The sequence below is a fragment of the Balaenoptera acutorostrata genome, chromosome 21 (assembly GCF_949987535.1).
Source record: "Balaenoptera acutorostrata chromosome 21, mBalAcu1.1, whole genome shotgun sequence".
Taxonomy (NCBI): domain Eukaryota; kingdom Metazoa; phylum Chordata; class Mammalia; order Artiodactyla; family Balaenopteridae; genus Balaenoptera; species Balaenoptera acutorostrata.
In genome coordinates this window covers 22,329,119-22,347,645 of record NC_080084.1, presented here as the reverse complement: position 1 = coordinate 22,347,645, position 18,527 = coordinate 22,329,119, and the positions used below count along the sequence as shown (strand labels likewise).

Sequence of the window (18,527 nt, the reverse complement as noted above, 5' to 3'; positions counted from 1 at the left end):
TGTAATTCCAATAAAAATCCCAGCAGCTTTTTTGTTTGTGAAAACTAAGAAGAGAGTTCTAAAATTGCAAATGCAAGATTATGGACACAGAATAGTCAAAAGTTCTTGAGAAAGAAGAACAAACTTAGAGGTCTTATGTTGCCTATTTTCAAGACTTTCTATAAAGCTACAGTAATGACATGGACGTAAGACTAGACATATAAACGAGTGGGAAAGAGATTCCACACACAGATCCACACGCACATGGCCAACTGATTTCCATGAAGGTGACAAGATAATTTAATAGAGAAGAATAAATAGTCTTTTCAACAAATGGTGCAGGCTGGATTTCTATATGGGAGGAAAATAAATCTGATCCTTACCTCACATTATACAAAAAAATTACTCAAAATGGAGGATATATCTACGTGTAAAAACTAAAACTATAAAACGTCTAGAAGAAAATAGGAAAAAAACCTCAATGACTTGGGCATAGGCAAATTATTTCTTAGGACACAAAGTACCAAGCATTAAAAAAAAATGACATAACATCATAATTAACAGCTTCTTTGAAAGAGAAAAATGAAAATGCAAACCACAGACTGGGAGGAAATATTTATAATAAATATATAAGACAAAGGACTAGTATCCACAATATAAAAAGAATTCTTACAACTTAGTAAGTTGTTTATCTTTAGGATACATTTCTAGAAATTGAATTGCTCTGTCAAAGGATATACACATCATGAAAAACTTCGGTGCATATTGCCAAACTAGGGTACCCATTTTCATGGACCATTTAGTAGAAAAATGGGGGCAGGGGGAGAATCCTCTTCTCAGAAACCTTTAGTAGATACTTTTAAATTTGAGTAAAAACCTGGTCTTTCTGAAAGGCTTTCCAATGATTAGTTTAAAATCTGCTATCATATCACATCACTGAATTCACTGCATTTTAAATAATTCCATATTCATTTTGATCATATCAATCAATGCATATGACTTACCTATTAGCAGACTTGAAAACGAATAGCTAGGTATATATTTGCATTTTCCTCAGCTGGAACTCTTCCGTCTGAAATACACTATTATAGGAGTATTACACTGTTCTTTTCAAAACTGTTGAAGTGGAGAGAATCTGTCATAATTAAATGAGATAGCCAATCCTACATAGTAAAACGTAAGAACTTAAACCTCTCTTTGGAGTACTAAAATAATTTAATCATTTACTCATAGACAGTGAACACCTTCTATATGCCAGGAACTGCTCTAAAGGTTAGTTTTATTGCAGTGGACAAAGCAGAGAAAAATTCCTGCCCTTATAGAGCTTACCCTTCAATTAGGGGGTTCTGTATGTAGTATATAAGACAGATGTAACTAAAAAATAGAAGAGCACGGCCACACTGTAAGAAAAATATCTCAAGTTTAATAAATCTTCTCTCTGGTTGGTTGATATGTCGTTATTTTTCATGTCTTGATTTTTTTAAAAACTGAAGTATAGTTGATTTACAATGTTGTTTTAGTTTCTGGTGTATAGCAAAGTGATTCAGTTATACATATACATATATATTCTTTTTCATATTCTTTTCCATTATGGTTTATTACAGGATACTGAATATAGTTCCCTGTGCTATACAGTAGGACCTTGTTATTTTTCTATTTTATATATAGTAGTTTGTATTGAGGGGTTTTTTTACACATTTAAAATAGTCAAATAAGCCACAATTCTGGAATAAATTCTAAAGCATAAATGAGTATGTCAATTTAAATGAAAATGCAACTCAGGGCTGTATGCAGGATATACATTTATTAACAGTGAAAAAGCATTTACCCAAAGTGAATGTTACAAAATACAAAGAGTACCTGCTGCACGGTCTGGCAAGCTCACTCTTTTAGGCATTATTTCAACCTGCGAGGTTTCTCTCTCACTCAGTTTGACCTTTTCTTCCTCTTTTATCTCTAACCAAATTTTTAACTTAAAAATGAAGACAAACAGTAATATTCAATGCCTAACCCTTTAGCAACAGTTACCAGGGAAAAACATATTAAACAAGTTATCTGCTCTATTTTAAAACTAAATTATCTACTATAATAGAAAACAACAGACCATATTACAACAGCTATAACGTAAGTCAAATAAGCAAGTTTGATAAGGTTCACAGATACTACAGTAATAACTAAGGTATAAGTACAACGCTTCCACTGTATCGATCTTTAAAATGCATGCAGAGAGAGAGAGACAGTCTTAATATATAAGGCTTGGCTTGAGTATCAAAATGAAGTTTCTGTACAGAGTCTAGAAAACAAATACAGAACTTAAGTATACATATAATGTAACTTATGTTTCAATTTCCCTGAAGTCAAGCCAATTGAATAAGAATTCCTGTTTCTGGAAGGATAGTTTTCTGAATAAGTTTTACTAATTCAGGAAGTTGGAGATATATGTCTCACATAATTTAAGTTACGGAGCAATACAGTCGATGCCCTCATAGGGAAATCCTCATTTAATACTCCCTGACTGGACATTATACTTTTACACTGAGGTATCAGGCAAGAATTTCAGAGGAATACCAACCAAATTCTTTTCTTATGGGGTACTTCAGTTAATTGTTGACAAATTTAAAAGACTATTTGGAACAATTCTTCTTATTTTATTCAAGAAAGAATCTGTAAAGATGACTTAATTGTTAACTGGCTATGTGAAGCCTTACTGGGTATATGGCAAGTTTGGGATCTAAAGCTACACCACCTTTTAAAAGCTGATTTACTTAGTGACAAAGAGGTCATGTAGATTTTCGTGACTCAAAACTTCATCTGCGAACCTGCTTCTCTCTCACTGCATACAAAAGCAACTGCTATGCTTTGGCTAAACTATCATCTCAAAAGGCAAGGCTGTCCGAAGGCATATAGAACTTTAACGTGCTGGTACATAAATTTAGTTCTATTAATCTCTACTTTAAAGATCTTGGTTTTCCTTTTACAATTAATCACAATGTTACTTTACTTGGCTGTGCAGAAATACTCTCTAATTATAGAAAACTTTTTTTTTTTTTTTTACTTTTAGACTGAGGCAACACAGATATGAATTGAAATTCTAGAAAATATTTATCTAATAGATAATTATGTAAGTTCTAGGTACTAAGGACAAGTGTTCTAAACTTATTATCCAATTTGAATAGAATATTAATATATATTCTACAATAACCTGGATACCTTTATAACCTGCCCTATTCTTGCACAGGAATAAGAGATGCAAGTATCTAAAAGAACATTAGACCCAATAGCAGCAACACTGGCATTATTTGGAAGCCTGGCCTAAAGGCCGGGCTTTACAATAAATAGTATATTTCTCTAACTCTTGACCACTGCTCTTTGAATAGCCTAATTATATAGAACAGTGACTTGCTGTATAGAATTCAACATAATTTCCAAAAAGATAGTTTACAGGTTAAGTCCAAACTTTATTTAAAACTACATTTTAGATTTAACGTTACCAAACATCACAATGGGGAAAAAAAATCAAGACCAAAAAAAATGACAGAAAGAAAAAGAAAAAAACCCCACAGTGTATCAAGGCTTGAATCTGTCCAGAATTCAGTTTTTGATGTTTTAAACTGCCATGGGCAGAAATTAGCACACCTACCAAAATCGCAGTGTCAAACTAATTTACATTTTTTACAGATCAAAACAGATGTTTATTTAGTGCCATTTTCATATATGCACTGACTATGTAAAGAGAGTCAGATGAGCCTCTGAAGACATCTCATGTACTCTGGGCTCCCACTGTCTCTGAAAAACAGAATCACAGTTAATGCCTTATAAGTTACTTACTGAGTTAAGACCTTATAGAATTTAGTTTAATACTGCTCTCTTCCATTAAAACTTTCACTTCTAATATAAAGTTATTACAAAAGAAATTTAGTTTGCTACAATAATTCCCTGATAACACACAGCAAGAGTTTAAAAGGCATAGGTAAGGGTTTCCATTTTAAGATGGCAGACTAAGCAGATGCTTCCTCTCTCTCAAAAAGAAAACCCCACTAGAAAAAAAAAAGAAAAGAAGTATAAAAATGAATAAACCCAGACCAACAGAAGAAGAGCGGTTGTGAGAGAACAGAGGATGGGGAACCACAACAAGTTCCCAGGACACTCAAAGGGGACGGAGGCAGAGGGAAGAGGGGAGGAAGCTGCAGCCTAGACGCGCTAGCACAGGCGGCAGTGCAGAGGGCACCGACTGAGTCCTGACAGGCAGAAGTGGGCTGAAGACTGGGAAATTAACTGAAGGTTTGACATTTGGTTTGCACTTCTCTTCACCCTATTTCTTAAAAAACCAAAAAATCTTATATGAGTTTCATCAACTGATGAATTGATGAACAAAAAAGAAAATCTTTGACCTTGATGCAAGAAATGTGCTCCTCTGAGTGGCCCTTGGGTTGTGCTATTAGACCCATAAAGAAGGAAATCTGGGACTATCACTTGGCTCTGCAACAAATCATTTTTATATAGAATCATCTTCAGGAAATTATAGAAGATTCAATTATTATAGTTACAAAAACAGAATGTACGTGTGTTTACTTTAATAATGTTCATAATGTAAGAATATGAATAAAACTGAACAGAGAAGGCAGAAGGAAAAGGGGAGGAGCAAGTAGTTGGGTAATGACCAAAGTTGATGGAACTAGAAAATGTATATATTTATAAAAACAAAGGTAACAGAAAAACCAAAAATAATATAAACACTGAAAGAAGAAGAGGTAGGTCTAAATACTTTTCATTTGGGAGACAGGAAATATTATCTAATTTTTAAAATTAAGAAAAATTATAAGAATAGTATTTAGATATCTAGAGGGTCTCCTCCAAAAGAACTGAAAAGAAATAATTAAAAGAAACAGGCTCTTGCCAATCATCACTAACTGCTTTATACCTTTCTTTCTTAAGCCATGTGCATATATTACTTTGTTAAAACTAAAAACGGAAAAAAGTTATCTGATAATACTATTTTATAAATTGGGCAGCTGAACAAATTTTTATAGAACTACGCTTCCTTTCTAATGTTTAGCTTAGATATTCCAGGTACGAGTAGCACATTTAAAAAACAAAACAAAATGACGGTTATCAAGATTCAGTAGCTTTTCAATATGATATGGTTAAAACTGATAACTCTTACCAGGTTCTTTTAGTGTCTGAGAATTCCCAGCTAATTCTTCAGTCTGCATTTCACATAATATTTCACCAGATAAATGGTTTTTCTGTTCTTCTTCTACCATTTTCTTCCTTAGATCTGCCTTTAGAATGAAAATTAAAAATACAAAATCATTTTTCACCTTATCAATATTTGTTATATAAAGACAACTTTAATTAAAGAGAGCAAAATACCTCTGAATATATTGTCAGTTTAAGTGGTAAATCTTCAACTTTCACAAAGTCTTCTTCATCAGATTTTTGACTTATGTTACCAGATTCTGCTTCCTATAAGATTAACAAATCATATTTAATGATGGCAATCCACTCTATCTCTGGATCTAAACCAAAGTCATCCACGCCAAGAGATAAAGTGGATTCTTACATGTGTATATATGTCAGTAATTCTATCATATTTGCTTTTCTTCTATATTCAGCTCAGTGAATAGAACAGAAATCTAGAGTTCACGGGAAGGGCTACACACTTGCACCTGTGGGCACACAGTCAAGCTTCTCTGTCCCCATTTTATAAAACAAAGAGCCAGTTCACACAGGTTAGAGGAAAAAATAGTAATACTGAGGGCTAAAATAATTAGAACAACTACTCTTATTACTTGATATGTTTATAGAATGCATCAGAGCTGTATCCAGCAGAATATAAGTAAACATTTACAGTCTTCCTTCCTTCCTTCCTTCCTTCCTTTTTTCTTTCTTTCTCTCCCTCTCTCTCCCTCTCTCTCTCTCTCTGGCTGTGTTGGATCTTCGTTGCTGTGCATGGGCTTTCTCTAGTTGCGGCGAGCGGGGCTACTCTTCGTTGCAGTGCGCGGGCTTCTCATTGCGGTGGCTTCTCTCGTTGCAGAGCATGGGCTCTAGGCGCGTGGGCTTCAGTAGTTGTGATATGTGGGCTCAGTAGTTGTGGCTCGGGGGTTCTACAGCACAGGCTCAGTAGTTGTGGCGCATGGGCTTAGTTGCTCCACAGCCTGTGGGATCTTCCCAGACCAGGGCTCAAACCCGTGTACCCTGCATGGGCAGGCGGATTCTTAACCACTGTGCCACCAGCGAAGCCCCTACAGACTTCCAGTATCAACTCCAGAGGTTCAAATAGAAAGATGAGGTATGAACTTAGTAACTCACAAAAGTTACTAAAAAACACCTCACACTGTTTTCCTGAAAACTGAAGTCTTTTATTCTCCTAGTTCTTTGATTTTTAATAGTATCATCATTCTACCAATTACCCAGTAGAAACCTTAGGTTTTTCTTTTTCTTGAAACATTTCTCACCCATGTCTCTCTATTCAGCTCATTTTGTATTTATATGATAATGGAGGCTCCTAACACAGCTTCCTTGACAACACTTCTTACATAGTCATCGGATTCATCTTCAAAAACCGTGACTTTGACCATTTCACTTTCTTGCGCAAAGACCTTCAGTAGTGTTCCCTGCCTAAAATTCAAATTCAAGACCCTCTGAGATCTAATTTCAAGTTAATTTTGATTGAATGCCTCCTATAGTAATTCTATGCACTCATCAAATGATAACAAGAACAAATCAAGAACAAAGTAAGTAACTTTCACAGTTTTAAATGCAAAATTTTACGGGTAGTGAAGCAAATAAAACAGTTAAGAGAGTTACTCTTTCTACGAATGTTTTGAAGTATTATAAGCCCCCTTGCTGAGAAGCTGTGAAATCATAAGTATATCTTTGGGCAGAAAACTGATGTTAATTAAAAAATATGTGAAACACATTCTTTAGACCTAAAGGTACATTATTACAAATCCCTTCTGTTTTACTGACAAGAGAAAGTAAAGTATATATAACATACACAGCCCAAGGATCCACAAAAAAAAAAACCTATTTGCTATAAAATTAAATTGAAACAAACGTCCAGAGTAAAACTAAACTTAGCTACTTACATCATAAATGCAGATTTGCTAGCTTACTTTTCTGTCATTCCCTATACAGAGCTAGGGACTCTAGTGCTGTCAAACTGCTTTATTTCCCATCCCAAATGTAAACTTTCAGGGTATCAAAGATTATGAAGTGTTCCAAACTGTTGAGAAGTCAAGCGTGGATGGCGTAAGAGATGATTCACATATCACTGCCCCTTTAGATCTGAACTTGAACTCCCTCAAGGTTTCCATATAAAACTCATCTCTTTGCTTCTCAAAACTATGAAAAGTGGAATTTTAGGTTTTGAGATGGTCATCTTAATTCACTATCACTCTTCTGTTCAAGTTTAAAATAAGTCTGAGTAAGAAGTAAAAATGTTCCGACAGTTTCTAAACCTAAACACAAAGCAGAGTTATGTTTATATACTAGAAATGTTAACCTGAAAATGAAGAAATATGCACATAAATGAAATGCAAATGATACATACATAGTCATTCACTAACACTGGAGATTCAGTGTCAGGACTTCCAGCCAAAGAGCTTTCAGGAGTTTCCTGGGCAGATTTAACTTCTTTGACTCTAGGCACCAAGGTTTCAATTTCAGTTAAAGGTAAAGGCAAAGCGTTAGGCTGATTAGATGAATCGATGGTAGTAAGAGCGTCCTTTTGGACAGTGCTGTTTAAAGGTTGCTCATTTTCCAAGATATTGAGGTAACAGGGCTTCACAGGTGTGCTATCTTGGTCATCTGTCATCAAAAGAAAGTTTTAACATTAGTGTCATACAACTGTCATTAAATTTACTATTATACCAAATAAAGACTAAACTGTATAAATGAGAGTAATCAAGACATTTAAGACCCAAAAGAAAAGGCAACTAGAAATTATCCTTATCAGTGGTTCCCAAATTTATTTGACCAGATTCATCTGGGGATACTTTAAATATTAGATTCCTGAAATGCACCTGATTTTTAATGAAATAGGATTTTCAGGAGTAAGGCCCAGGAATGGGTATTTTTAAAAAATCCCCCGCATTGGTATCTAAAGATACCTTCCTTACAAAATTTTTTTCTGTGTTTAAATATTTGTCAACTATTCTTTAACAGCTGTTTGCAGAAACAAAGCCCTCGTGTTTTCTACAAAGGATTCATGGAGAAAAAAAAAAAGACATACCTCAGGTCCAAAACGCCTCTGAACTTCCATTAGCTAAGAATTTAGATTTTTTTGTTTTTAAGCACATAAAGGGCACTTCAGATAATCTTAACATTGAAACTTATTTAGATTTCTTACCTTTACTAGTAGTGGGTTCTTGTTCTGATGGGACATTTTTGCTTTCCGCTGATTTTTCAAAATCGTGCTGTGGAACCTGGAAGGAAGAAGTGATGTCTTAATAGTAGGGCCTAAATATATGGTCACTATGCAGGAGATGCTTGGTAAGTGTGGTATGTCCAGCCTGAGACCTCAGACAGGGGAATTTAAAATTCCCCCTGAAAGTGTTTTCAGGGAGGCGGCGGCGGCTGCAGTTCCGCGGCAGCCCAGGACAAGGGCTCCTCTTCTCCGCCGCACAGGAACACAAGGAACTGAATGTTACGGACTCCACTAGTTTTCACTGTTTTTTTCAGACCAGACTCTATCTTAAATGAAACTAAAAGACACCTGTTTATATGCAGATGTTAAGTGAAAGGAAGAGGAAATGACGAGGAGGAGAGAAAAATGAACAGAGCTAAGTGCCTTCTGCAGGAGGACAGAAAACTGAAGACACCTCATAACTGGGTGTACCAGATGCTAGGAAGGAAGGAGTACAATCGTGGGGTGGGAGCTGGTGACAAGGGGATGGTGCTGGTGGTTGTCTGAAGCTGTTTAAGAAATATGTGGACCTTTAGATTCCCTCCCCCAGGCTCAACAGAAAATGGGAGATTATGTTTTGGAGAAAAGGAACTAGTGAGCCTCAGACCAGGGGCCACCAGGGAAGGGGTAGGCTGCAGAAAGCACAAGTGAAGACAGGATAAAGTGTCACACTGAAACAGAAAGAGCTAGTGCAAGTCTGTATAGACTTGGGATCAGCCCTAATCCTATATCTAACTGCAGAACACCAACAGCCAAGGAGGCAGAAGGAGACTGGAGGACCCTCCCTACTTTGGAGAAACTAAACCACCCCAGAGAAAAGACCAATAGGAATTAACATTTGGGACTTTCTGTCAAAAAGCTATACACTCGGCTACCCTATGGTGAAGCCCAGAAGAACCCCACCTGGCTTTTTGATGTATTATTCTTTAATATAAGCACCAAAGGTACAGTGGATATTTAAAGAAAGCCTCTAGGTGGGTAAGAGAAAATATTGCTTCGATGAAGTAATAGGGTGCTATAAAAAAGTAACAATCAGGAAAAAAGTACTTAGAAATTAAAAATATAACAGTTGAAATAAAAATAATTTCATATAGGTATTAAGGTCAAAGAAATCTCCCAAAAAGTAAAAGAGAAAGAGCAATGAGACAATAAAAGAGAGGAGAAAATTAGATCAACCCATGAGAGCTAATAATGTTTGATAACATTTATTCCAGAAGAAAAGAAGAGAAAATGGTAAGGAAGAAATAAAGGAAATAAAAGAAAATTGACCAAACCTGAAGAACATGCTATATTGAAAAGACAACTGAGTACCTAGTGTAGTGAATGAAAAAAGACCTGCAACAATGTATATCACTGTAAAGTTTCAGAACTCTGGGGCGGGGTGGGGGGGGGGGCGGTGGGGATGGAGGGAAAGCTTCTAGAGCTAGAAAGAAAAAAAGATATATATGAAGAATCAGAATAATAAAGAAAGGCAATGGCAACACTGAAAACTAGAAGAGAAGACAAGGAAACAGTGCCTTCAAAGACCTGAGGGAAAATGATTTTCAACACTGAAGCGTTAAGTTTTCTTAGACAATATAAAGTCTCAAAATATTCTTTGCACTCTTTCTTAGAGAGCTACTGGAAGATGTGCTCCACCAAAATGAGGTAATAAACCAAGGAAGAGAAAGGCAAGATTTGATTCCAGAAACTGAGATCTAATAAAGAACAACAAAGGGGATTCCCAGGCTGGTAGCTATTTAAAGGTCTAAAGAACAGCCAAACCCAGAGTGGAGGAGGAAAGGAGAATGCTCCAGGAAGGAAGGACAAAACTGACTAATTGGTTAATGTAGAAAATTCTACTGAGAGGTTTATAAAACTACTGATGGGCATAGCAAAGACTTGAGTTTGTGATGAAAGAAAAGAGAGTAAATAAAAAAATTGAGACAATTATTAAATTCAGGTGAAAAAATGTATAAGACTTAGCAATAAATAATATTTGCTTAGCTCAACAGTCAGTAATATTTACAAAGTTTGGTTAAATCTAAATATTTGGTTAAATACAGATTTAACCAAAAGGTATAATTAAATGAGGTGGACAGGATTAATATAATTAAATGAGGAGCCATAAGTGACCTAAAAATCTTCACCTGCTATAATAAAAGTCAGTAGGTAATGCCTAATACATAAATGAATAAATACACACACATATTATTCAGATGTAAGGAGATAAACAGCAGAAGAAATCATACAAAAGTTTGCCTCTGGGGCAGGATGAGGTGAAGGTAGGAAAGGGAATGATTTTATTTTGTTACATACCACTTCCATGTATAACTAGAAAAAAATAAAACTTAAAAATCCAGATCTTCTGAAGTAATCACATAGTTTTTTAGGACTTGTTATCAAAAAAAAATTTTTTTTTGAAGTGCTTTAAATGTAAACATTGCTAAATACAAAAATAATAATAGTGTTTAGGATTTCAGTAAGAATATTAAAGTAGTTTGTATTCATGAAAATGAGAATGGGGAAGTTGTAAATTTTAACATCTGTAAAAAGAATCAGCTTTTTAGTAGTTACAGTAAGACTGGTGGAGGGTGTGTTAGTCTGCACTGGAATACCTGATCGTCGTGTTCATTTTCTTCTGTAGTTTCAGTGTTAGCCTGCAGTGAAGTCTGGACATCTACAGGTCCCTCTTCAAATTCTTCTATTTCTTCATCTTCATTCTCATCTTCTCCACTTCCATAATTAGTCAAAGCCTGAGTTTCAGCTTTGGACAAATCTAAGTTGATTAATAACACAACTTTTAGTAAAATTTCAGCACTTAAATCTTAATAATAGCTACCATTTATTGCATTCCTGCATTGCTCAAGTGCTTTACATACAGTATCTGAAATCTTTAAAACAGTAAGTACTAGAAAACTGTGGTGTAGAAAGGACAGGTAATTTAGTCAGGGTCACACGGAAATTCAAATTCAGAGTTGCTTGACACCTAATTCTATAATCATTCCACTCCACCAAACTGTTTCAATAAGCCATCTATAAAGAACTAATGTATAAACCTAGTCTAGAACCTTCAGACTTACTAATAGACACTGGACAGTCTTCACTTTCTTCATCTTCCTCTTGATCAGAGACATCAGAGCTCACATTTTTGGGACCATCACCATCATAAACCTCAGCTGTTTGAGTCTGTTTAACTGTTTCAGTCTCATCCTTGTCCTAGCCACAAATAAATTTGAGTAATTAATACCTTAAAGTACATTTTTAAAAGGTATACAGTAAGTCTATCATAAAAATTAATAATAGTTATTATCTAATAAAAAATATAAAGAATCATTTTAAATTTAGTTCTGTTTTTAAAAGAAAATAAAAGTTTGTCAGAAGAAAGGATATTTTATGATATACTTTGCTCTCAAACATTAAGGTAAAAGCTACTTAAATTATTTAATCTTTTGTTTCAAAAGCATTATTAGCACGTACTTTGTCTTCATCATCAATTTCTCCAGCAGGTGAGCCATGATCTCCTTCAAGAATCCTTTTGGCCTATAAGCAAATCAATTAAGCAGAATTTAGGGGTAACCATTCATCATTACACTTAAGTACTCAGTAAACCTTAACAAATGCTGCGCTTTTTAACCATCATCCAAAGAGTTGAGTGTTTTCTTAGAAATGTAAATTCAACTCTTTCATTTAAATCTTTTAAACGAACAAAACAAAAAGCAACACTGTCTACTGGACATCTCCTTGGATGTGTAAGAAATATCACGAACTTACTAAATCCAAAATAAAAATTTAGATTCCTTCCCTTCCAAAACCCCATCTTCCTTCAGTCTTCCCAATCTCAGTAAATGGCTCTTCATCCACCCAAATGCACAAGCCAGAAAACGAGGAACCAGCCTGTACTTTACTTTTATTATCCACACTGAAACTATTAGAATGCGTTATTGACTCAATCATCCAAAGGTATCTGTTGTTACACACTCAAAGATAAGACACATAATTTCTTACCTGGACTATTGCAACAGCCTTACAACTGGTCTCTCTGCTTCCATCTCTACTCTTCTACAATTCCTAATCAGTATCATATCCAGACAAATCTTAAACTGAGATTATGTCACTCCTCTACTCCAAACTTTCCCATGAGTTTCCATCATGCTTACAACAAAATAAAATATAAGGTCCCTACCACAGTTTCTAAGGTTCCATAACTTGGTCCTACCTACCTCTGTGTACCTCATCTCCTACATGCTCGTCTCATTTAAAGTGTTCCTGCCTCCCTGGCCTTCTCTCTGTTCTCCAAAACACTCAATCCTGCCTTAAGAGTCTTTCTTTATACTTAACAGATCTCTCTGCCTGGAACGCTCTTCCCTTTCATCTTCATTATAAACTCCTCTTGTCCCTCCATGGCTTACCTCACTTTTCATCCCCTGAAGGAGCCTCGTGATTCCGCCATCTAAAGCAACCCTTCCTATCATTTTTTTTTTTTATAGTATCATCCTCTTTTATTTTTTTCAAGCTCTAAGCAATGACTGAAATGATGTGAAACTTATTTATGTCTACAATAAAAAACATTATGAAAAGTGTGAAAAAGATGGCTTGACTTTATCTACTTTAGATTTCAGGAAGAAGGGTTATCTGTTTCCGTTTTGGGTCTTGACCTGCTTTCCCTCTCATGATTGGAGTCAAGAAAAGGGTGCTTGTCTAGGGAAAAAGCCTCCTGGTATGCCTTAAGTTGAGGGGGAAAAAAACATCCAATTTCATATGTGATCAAGACTACTTTAACAGGATATAAGCAGCTACAGGGATATACAACCAAAGCCCTGACTAATAACAAGCATAAGTGTTGGCTGGGGTGATAAATACTCCCGGGGCATCTGCTGGGATTGGCAATAACCACGGCAGGCAGCTGGCCACGGGCCGGATCCCACTCCTCCTCTCTCTTCTGGAAACCTGCGTAAGTGGCAGTAACGTGAAGTGGCTATCTGACAATTCCTGCCACCCGTTCCTGCCTGCATTCCTGATTAACTCCTATTACTAAAAAACCTACTTTTGCTGAGGTCAAGTATGATTTTAGTTACTCATAATGATCAAGAACTACATTTATATGCTAATTATAACTACTCCTAAAATCAAAATGCATGTAATTTACCTCTTTCGCGTAAGACTGTATCACTCCAGCTGCTTCTATTTTCCTTTTGCATCTCTGTTTAACAGTTATACTATTATTATCCAAATCTTGCATGAGTTTAAAGAAAGCCAATTCATTAAATAACACTTCAGATATCTCTACAAGAAGATCTTCTCCACAATCTTTCAGTTTTCTGCCAGCAAATTTTGCCAGTGAATCCTGTTCAAAGATAAACCAAATAGCTTTAAGATTACAGTAAACTTCAACTGTGGGTAAAGCAATACAAACAATTAACAAGTTTAAATTATAATACTCACCAATGAGAAAACAATATTATTACTTTTTAGTATTGAAAAACTTAAAACTAATGGCTAAGACAGGCTAAGAAAAGATATATTAATATTACTAAAAATATTACTAAGTAGGAATGAATCTTGCTAGTCCTGCTTACAGAGTACACAAAAGAACATATGGTCATCCATAGCTTTAGTCCCTATGTAATGTAACTGCTAGCCCCAAATGTAGAAGAGAAGGGATTCCTAGTCTCACAAGAGGTCGCACACAGTACCAGAGGATACACACATAAACCACAGTGAAAAGCTGCAGTGCCATGAGAGGAGAAAATACCATCAGAACACTTTTCAAGTTTTCCCCTTTATGTAAGGCAGCCAATCATTCTAATTTAAATTTTCTCTTCAAAATCAGTCTAGAAGTAAACTTTAGTTCTATTTAAGCTGAAATATAGTATCATCAAATGAACAACTCTGCTATAGTCTACACATTTTTTACAAAACCGCTTTTATTTCTCTTTCTTCCTAAAAATATGGACTATGCTATTTAGAAAACAGGCAAACAACTATAATGCTCAGTGCCCCCTCCCTCCCAAAAAAACACCTTATCTAGCACAGTGATGGAGAGAAGTACAAACCCTGGGTCCTTCATGAAAAAAAATTCACTGACTAGGTTTTGTAAGAGAAAAAGTAGAAGACTAATTTAATCTCTACCTCAAGAAAATTTTCAACTCTGGGCAAGATTTAATGTAAACTAACTTTTATTCTTCATGTAGGTCTCCTTGCGAAAAAAATTAGGAATAAGATGAAAGAAAAGCAGTCGAATTTTCTTAGACTTAGAAAAAAAAAACTTACGTGCAAATTAATATATGGAATCTGCCCACAATTATAACAGTAGACAAAACTGAGGAAGGGCTGCATGGATCCTGATTAACAAAAACATTTAAAGTATCAACAGTTTCTCTTTCAACCTGACTCTAAAATGGAGTTCTTTCTTTCTGTAGGAATAAGTTACCTAGTTAAGTTTATAAAAATACATTTATCTAAAAATTATCCTAAACATTTTTAAACAATGCATAACACCACAGATGTCTTATATTCCTTATGTGTTAGTACAACTAGATTAAATAGAGCCAGGACAATTTAGGACCTATTACTATAGATTTATATAGATTATACAGATTTATATAGATTACTATAGATTTCCTGAAATTTATACTTCAGTCTTATTAAAAACAAAATGAAAACTTACAGTGATGGAAAAGCACATCAACCTAGGGTTTTTAAAAATTTGATGGACAAAGTGAAAATACTATCTCTAAAACCAATTTAAATTAAACACAGGAATAGGAAGCAAGGAAAAATTTTACAGGAAAATTCTATAATACAGATGAAAAGAAAAACATATTTTCTAGTTTGGAGCAATAATACACATCCCTGAACTATCTCAATGGGAAAACATACCGGTGAATTTAACTGTCAAGATGTTTATTATATGGAGTAATTATGGTATCCCTACTCATTAACACAGGGGTTCTCCTCCTTGGCACTGTTAACATTCCACAAGGTGCTACTACCAGCCCCTCCCTGCCTGTTGAAACGAGGACACTGCTAAATGCCTCCCGGGAGGCAAAACTGCCCCAGTTACAAACCACTAACCATCACATGATTTAGTTATTTTTACAGCCTAAGAAGTCTCTACAATCAAAAGCTAGCTTCCGGCTTCTACAATTTCCCAGGTTGGTAAAAATAATTATTTTAGAAAATATCACGGAATACTTTTTAAACAATTCAAACTTGAAATGCTCTTATTGGGTAGGAGACAAATCAAAACAAAATTTTATTAGAGTTGGGCCAGGCCTTAGAGATGATAAAGTTAAATGAAGACACAGGCCCTAATCCAACTTTTTTTTAACTAAGTAAGCAATAACCTAAGAAGTATTAAAATGTCATCCCAAATGGATGCTAGAATGAATATCTACTTGAATAAACTGTGTAATGTCAGAAAATGGCGGGAAAAAAAAATCCTAACCGCATGGTACATATTGAAGTCATACAAGTACAAACTCTTACCTGTAATATACTTCCAAGTTGTTTATGGAAGAACTTTACAAACTCTTTGCTCTCATCGTTTTGCTGGGTAAGAGTCAACACCATGCGTCTTACTGACGTCAGAAGTTGAGAAGAGCATACTTCATCCATGTGCTCCTGAGAAAAATCCTAGTTGGTTAGGATGTAACTTACCTTGTTTAAAAACTATTAATCCACATAATATGAGATTGTATTTTTCTTGCATAAGCTCTTCAGCTTTTAGATGCACACTTGGAAACCTCGTTCATAAGAATAGCCAAACTCCCCCCTACACACATTAAAAGGTTTGCAAATTTTGACTCACCATAGCAGATAACAGCCAGTAAAAGAAACTGGCTGACTCAACATTTCCCATCACTTCCTTTCTGTACTTTAAGGAACTACTCATGCCATGGTTTCCATATTGCCTGTATTCCTATTTGCAGTTCAGTTCATTTCAACTGCTCTCACGACCACACTTCACCTTCCACCCAACTGCCTCTGCGTTATCTTCTAACTTTTCTAAGCCTTGGCACTGCTGACACCCTGTGCATTGTAGGATATTTAGCAGCCCTCTGGCCTCTACCCACTAGAAGCGAACGGCACCCTCCACTCTCCCAAGTTCTGACAACTAAAAAACATACCCAGACATCACAAAATGTTATTAGGGTCAAAATCACACCCAGTTGAGAACTACTGTCCTTTCTTAACAAGCCCCTTTGGGCAACTCTCTTCATCACCTTAATCTTCCTTTAGAAGCATGTGCAGGCTACGTAACAATCCACACCACCGTTAACTTCCTGCGGTGAGTCCGTAAAGCATCCTTACCAAGTAACCTCAAGGTTCTGATCCTTTCTGCTACTGAACTCATTGGGCAGGTCCTCTAACCTTGACTCACGTTAAGTTTGTGGGGTTTTTTCCCCTTCCATTACAAATGTGTAAAACAAGGTGGCCAAACTAGATGATGTCTAAGATCCCTTAAATCTAAGGATTTAAGCTCATTTTTTAAAAATTCATGTGTCAAGGCAGGCAATTTCAAAAAAAGACAACATTCCCCGTCTTCAAGGAATCAAATACCAGTGGAGGAGTCGGATCATGAATACATCAATCACTACAAGCTACGCACTGTCCAGTAGGTGATACTTTTAAACGCAGGGACCGTTTCTTACTCATCACCTAGCACAGCTGCTAGCTCACAGGAGATACTCATTACTTGCTGAATAAATAAGAGTCATAAAAGAAGCACACACTAGGTGCCCTAAGGAGCTGTGGGAGCATATCAGAGCGCTGAAGTAAGGTCAGTCAGGCAGAAAAGAGTGACAGCATTTTATATTTTCAATGATGACTAGTTGCACAAAGGGCTGATATATGAAAAAGAAATGGCAGGTATAGGAAATGTTGAGTAGTTTGAAATGAGTATTTATCTAGATGGAGAGCAGTGAGAGATGAAGCTGGGAAACTAAACCACATGCAGTGGTGAAATCTCTCGACTTCAAAGATATGAATTAAGATTATGCTATTGGAGAGAAGGAAGTAAAACTAACTGCTCTTAGGGGCAAAATCAATTTTTTAAAAAATCAATTTTTGACACTCAGGTGATAGAGGGTAAGAGAAAGGAAGTCTAGCTTAGGTGACTGGGTGTAAGGCAAGCTTAGGTGACTGGGTGTAACAAAGAAGTTCTATAATCTTAGAATCTTAGTTCTTAGTTCTATAATCTTACCCAGAAAGTCAAGATTTGAAGTGAAATGAGACATCATAAAATAGTTAAAATCAGACCATTAGTCCTACTCATTTTGTTGGCCTCAGAAACTGTCTGCAATGCTAAATTTAGTAGGGGATCCTTATGAAAGGATATAACTTAATCGGACACAAAACTGTAAATGCAATAAAATTTCCTGAGATGGTCGCATTCCCTACACATAAAGCTAAATCATTTATATTTTTTAACACTTAGAAAATAACTGTACATATCAAATAAATATCACTACCAATATACCTAATTCAACCAAAAAGACATGTTTAAAAGTATTTATTGAATTACAATAAAACAAAAACCTGTAAGAAAAAAGGTAATGCTTTGTTGTCTATGCCTAAGATAGAAGCAAGCAATGACCTGAATAGTTTGTCAATTTACTTTAGGGAATGGTTTCAAACTCTTAAATGAATATCTACCTATCTATCTATAAGAATATATATATATTCTTATAATTTATAGGAATATAAATATGTGAGGGGGTGAATACATATTTTAATAAATGCACAGGAATAACGGATGAAACTGATGTATTTGTCTTATCTCCTCAGATTCCCTTCATCTAGTCTCTGAAGTCCTTCTTGAGTGAAAATACTAAGAAATCGAGAAAGACATTATTCTAGTGGGGAGATACAGGCAAAAAATTGTGATACTTTGTCATAAGTGCTGTAATAAAAGCATATACCAAGTATCCCTGAAGCAGTGACGAGAAGGAGAAATCCTGCCTGCAAGTACATGCTAACATACTTCAGCTGGGTCCTCAAGGGTGTGACTGCCAGAGGAAGGGTGAAGGGCATTCGAGGCAAAGGAAGTAAAATGGGCAAGGTGCCTTTTTGAACAATGTCAAGGAGGATACAAAGTACGTGGGAAGGAATAGTTATGAGGCTGGGACCAGGCTATAAAAGTTTTATGAGCGCT

The 18,527-nt window shown here is 35.6% G+C and overlaps 1 protein-coding gene across 32 annotated transcripts in view; it reads right to left on the bottom strand.

Moving 5' to 3' along the window:
• Nucleotides 1-1,764: 1,764 nt before the first annotated feature.
• Nucleotides 1,765-18,527, bottom strand: part of PCM1 (pericentriolar material 1) — an 88,650-nt gene continuing 71,887 nt past the window's right edge. For all 32 annotated transcript variants that reach the window (XM_057537160.1, XM_057537164.1, XM_057537171.1 and 29 more), the window contains 10 exons: nucleotides 15,860-15,994; nucleotides 13,518-13,715; nucleotides 11,849-11,911; nucleotides 11,452-11,587; nucleotides 10,987-11,147; nucleotides 8,333-8,408; nucleotides 7,535-7,791; nucleotides 5,353-5,445; nucleotides 5,144-5,261; nucleotides 1,765-3,765 (listed from right to left, as the gene is read on the bottom strand). In XM_057537160.1, the coding sequence (XP_057393143.1) occupies nucleotides 3,740-3,765; nucleotides 5,144-5,261; nucleotides 5,353-5,445; nucleotides 7,535-7,791; nucleotides 8,333-8,408; nucleotides 10,987-11,147; nucleotides 11,452-11,587; nucleotides 11,849-11,911; nucleotides 13,518-13,715; nucleotides 15,860-15,994 (1,263 nt within the window). In that variant the 3' untranslated portion in view covers nucleotides 1,765-3,739. The remainder of the gene's footprint in view (nucleotides 3,766-5,143; nucleotides 5,262-5,352; nucleotides 5,446-7,534; nucleotides 7,792-8,332; nucleotides 8,409-10,986; nucleotides 11,148-11,451; nucleotides 11,588-11,848; nucleotides 11,912-13,517; nucleotides 13,716-15,859; nucleotides 15,995-18,527) is intronic.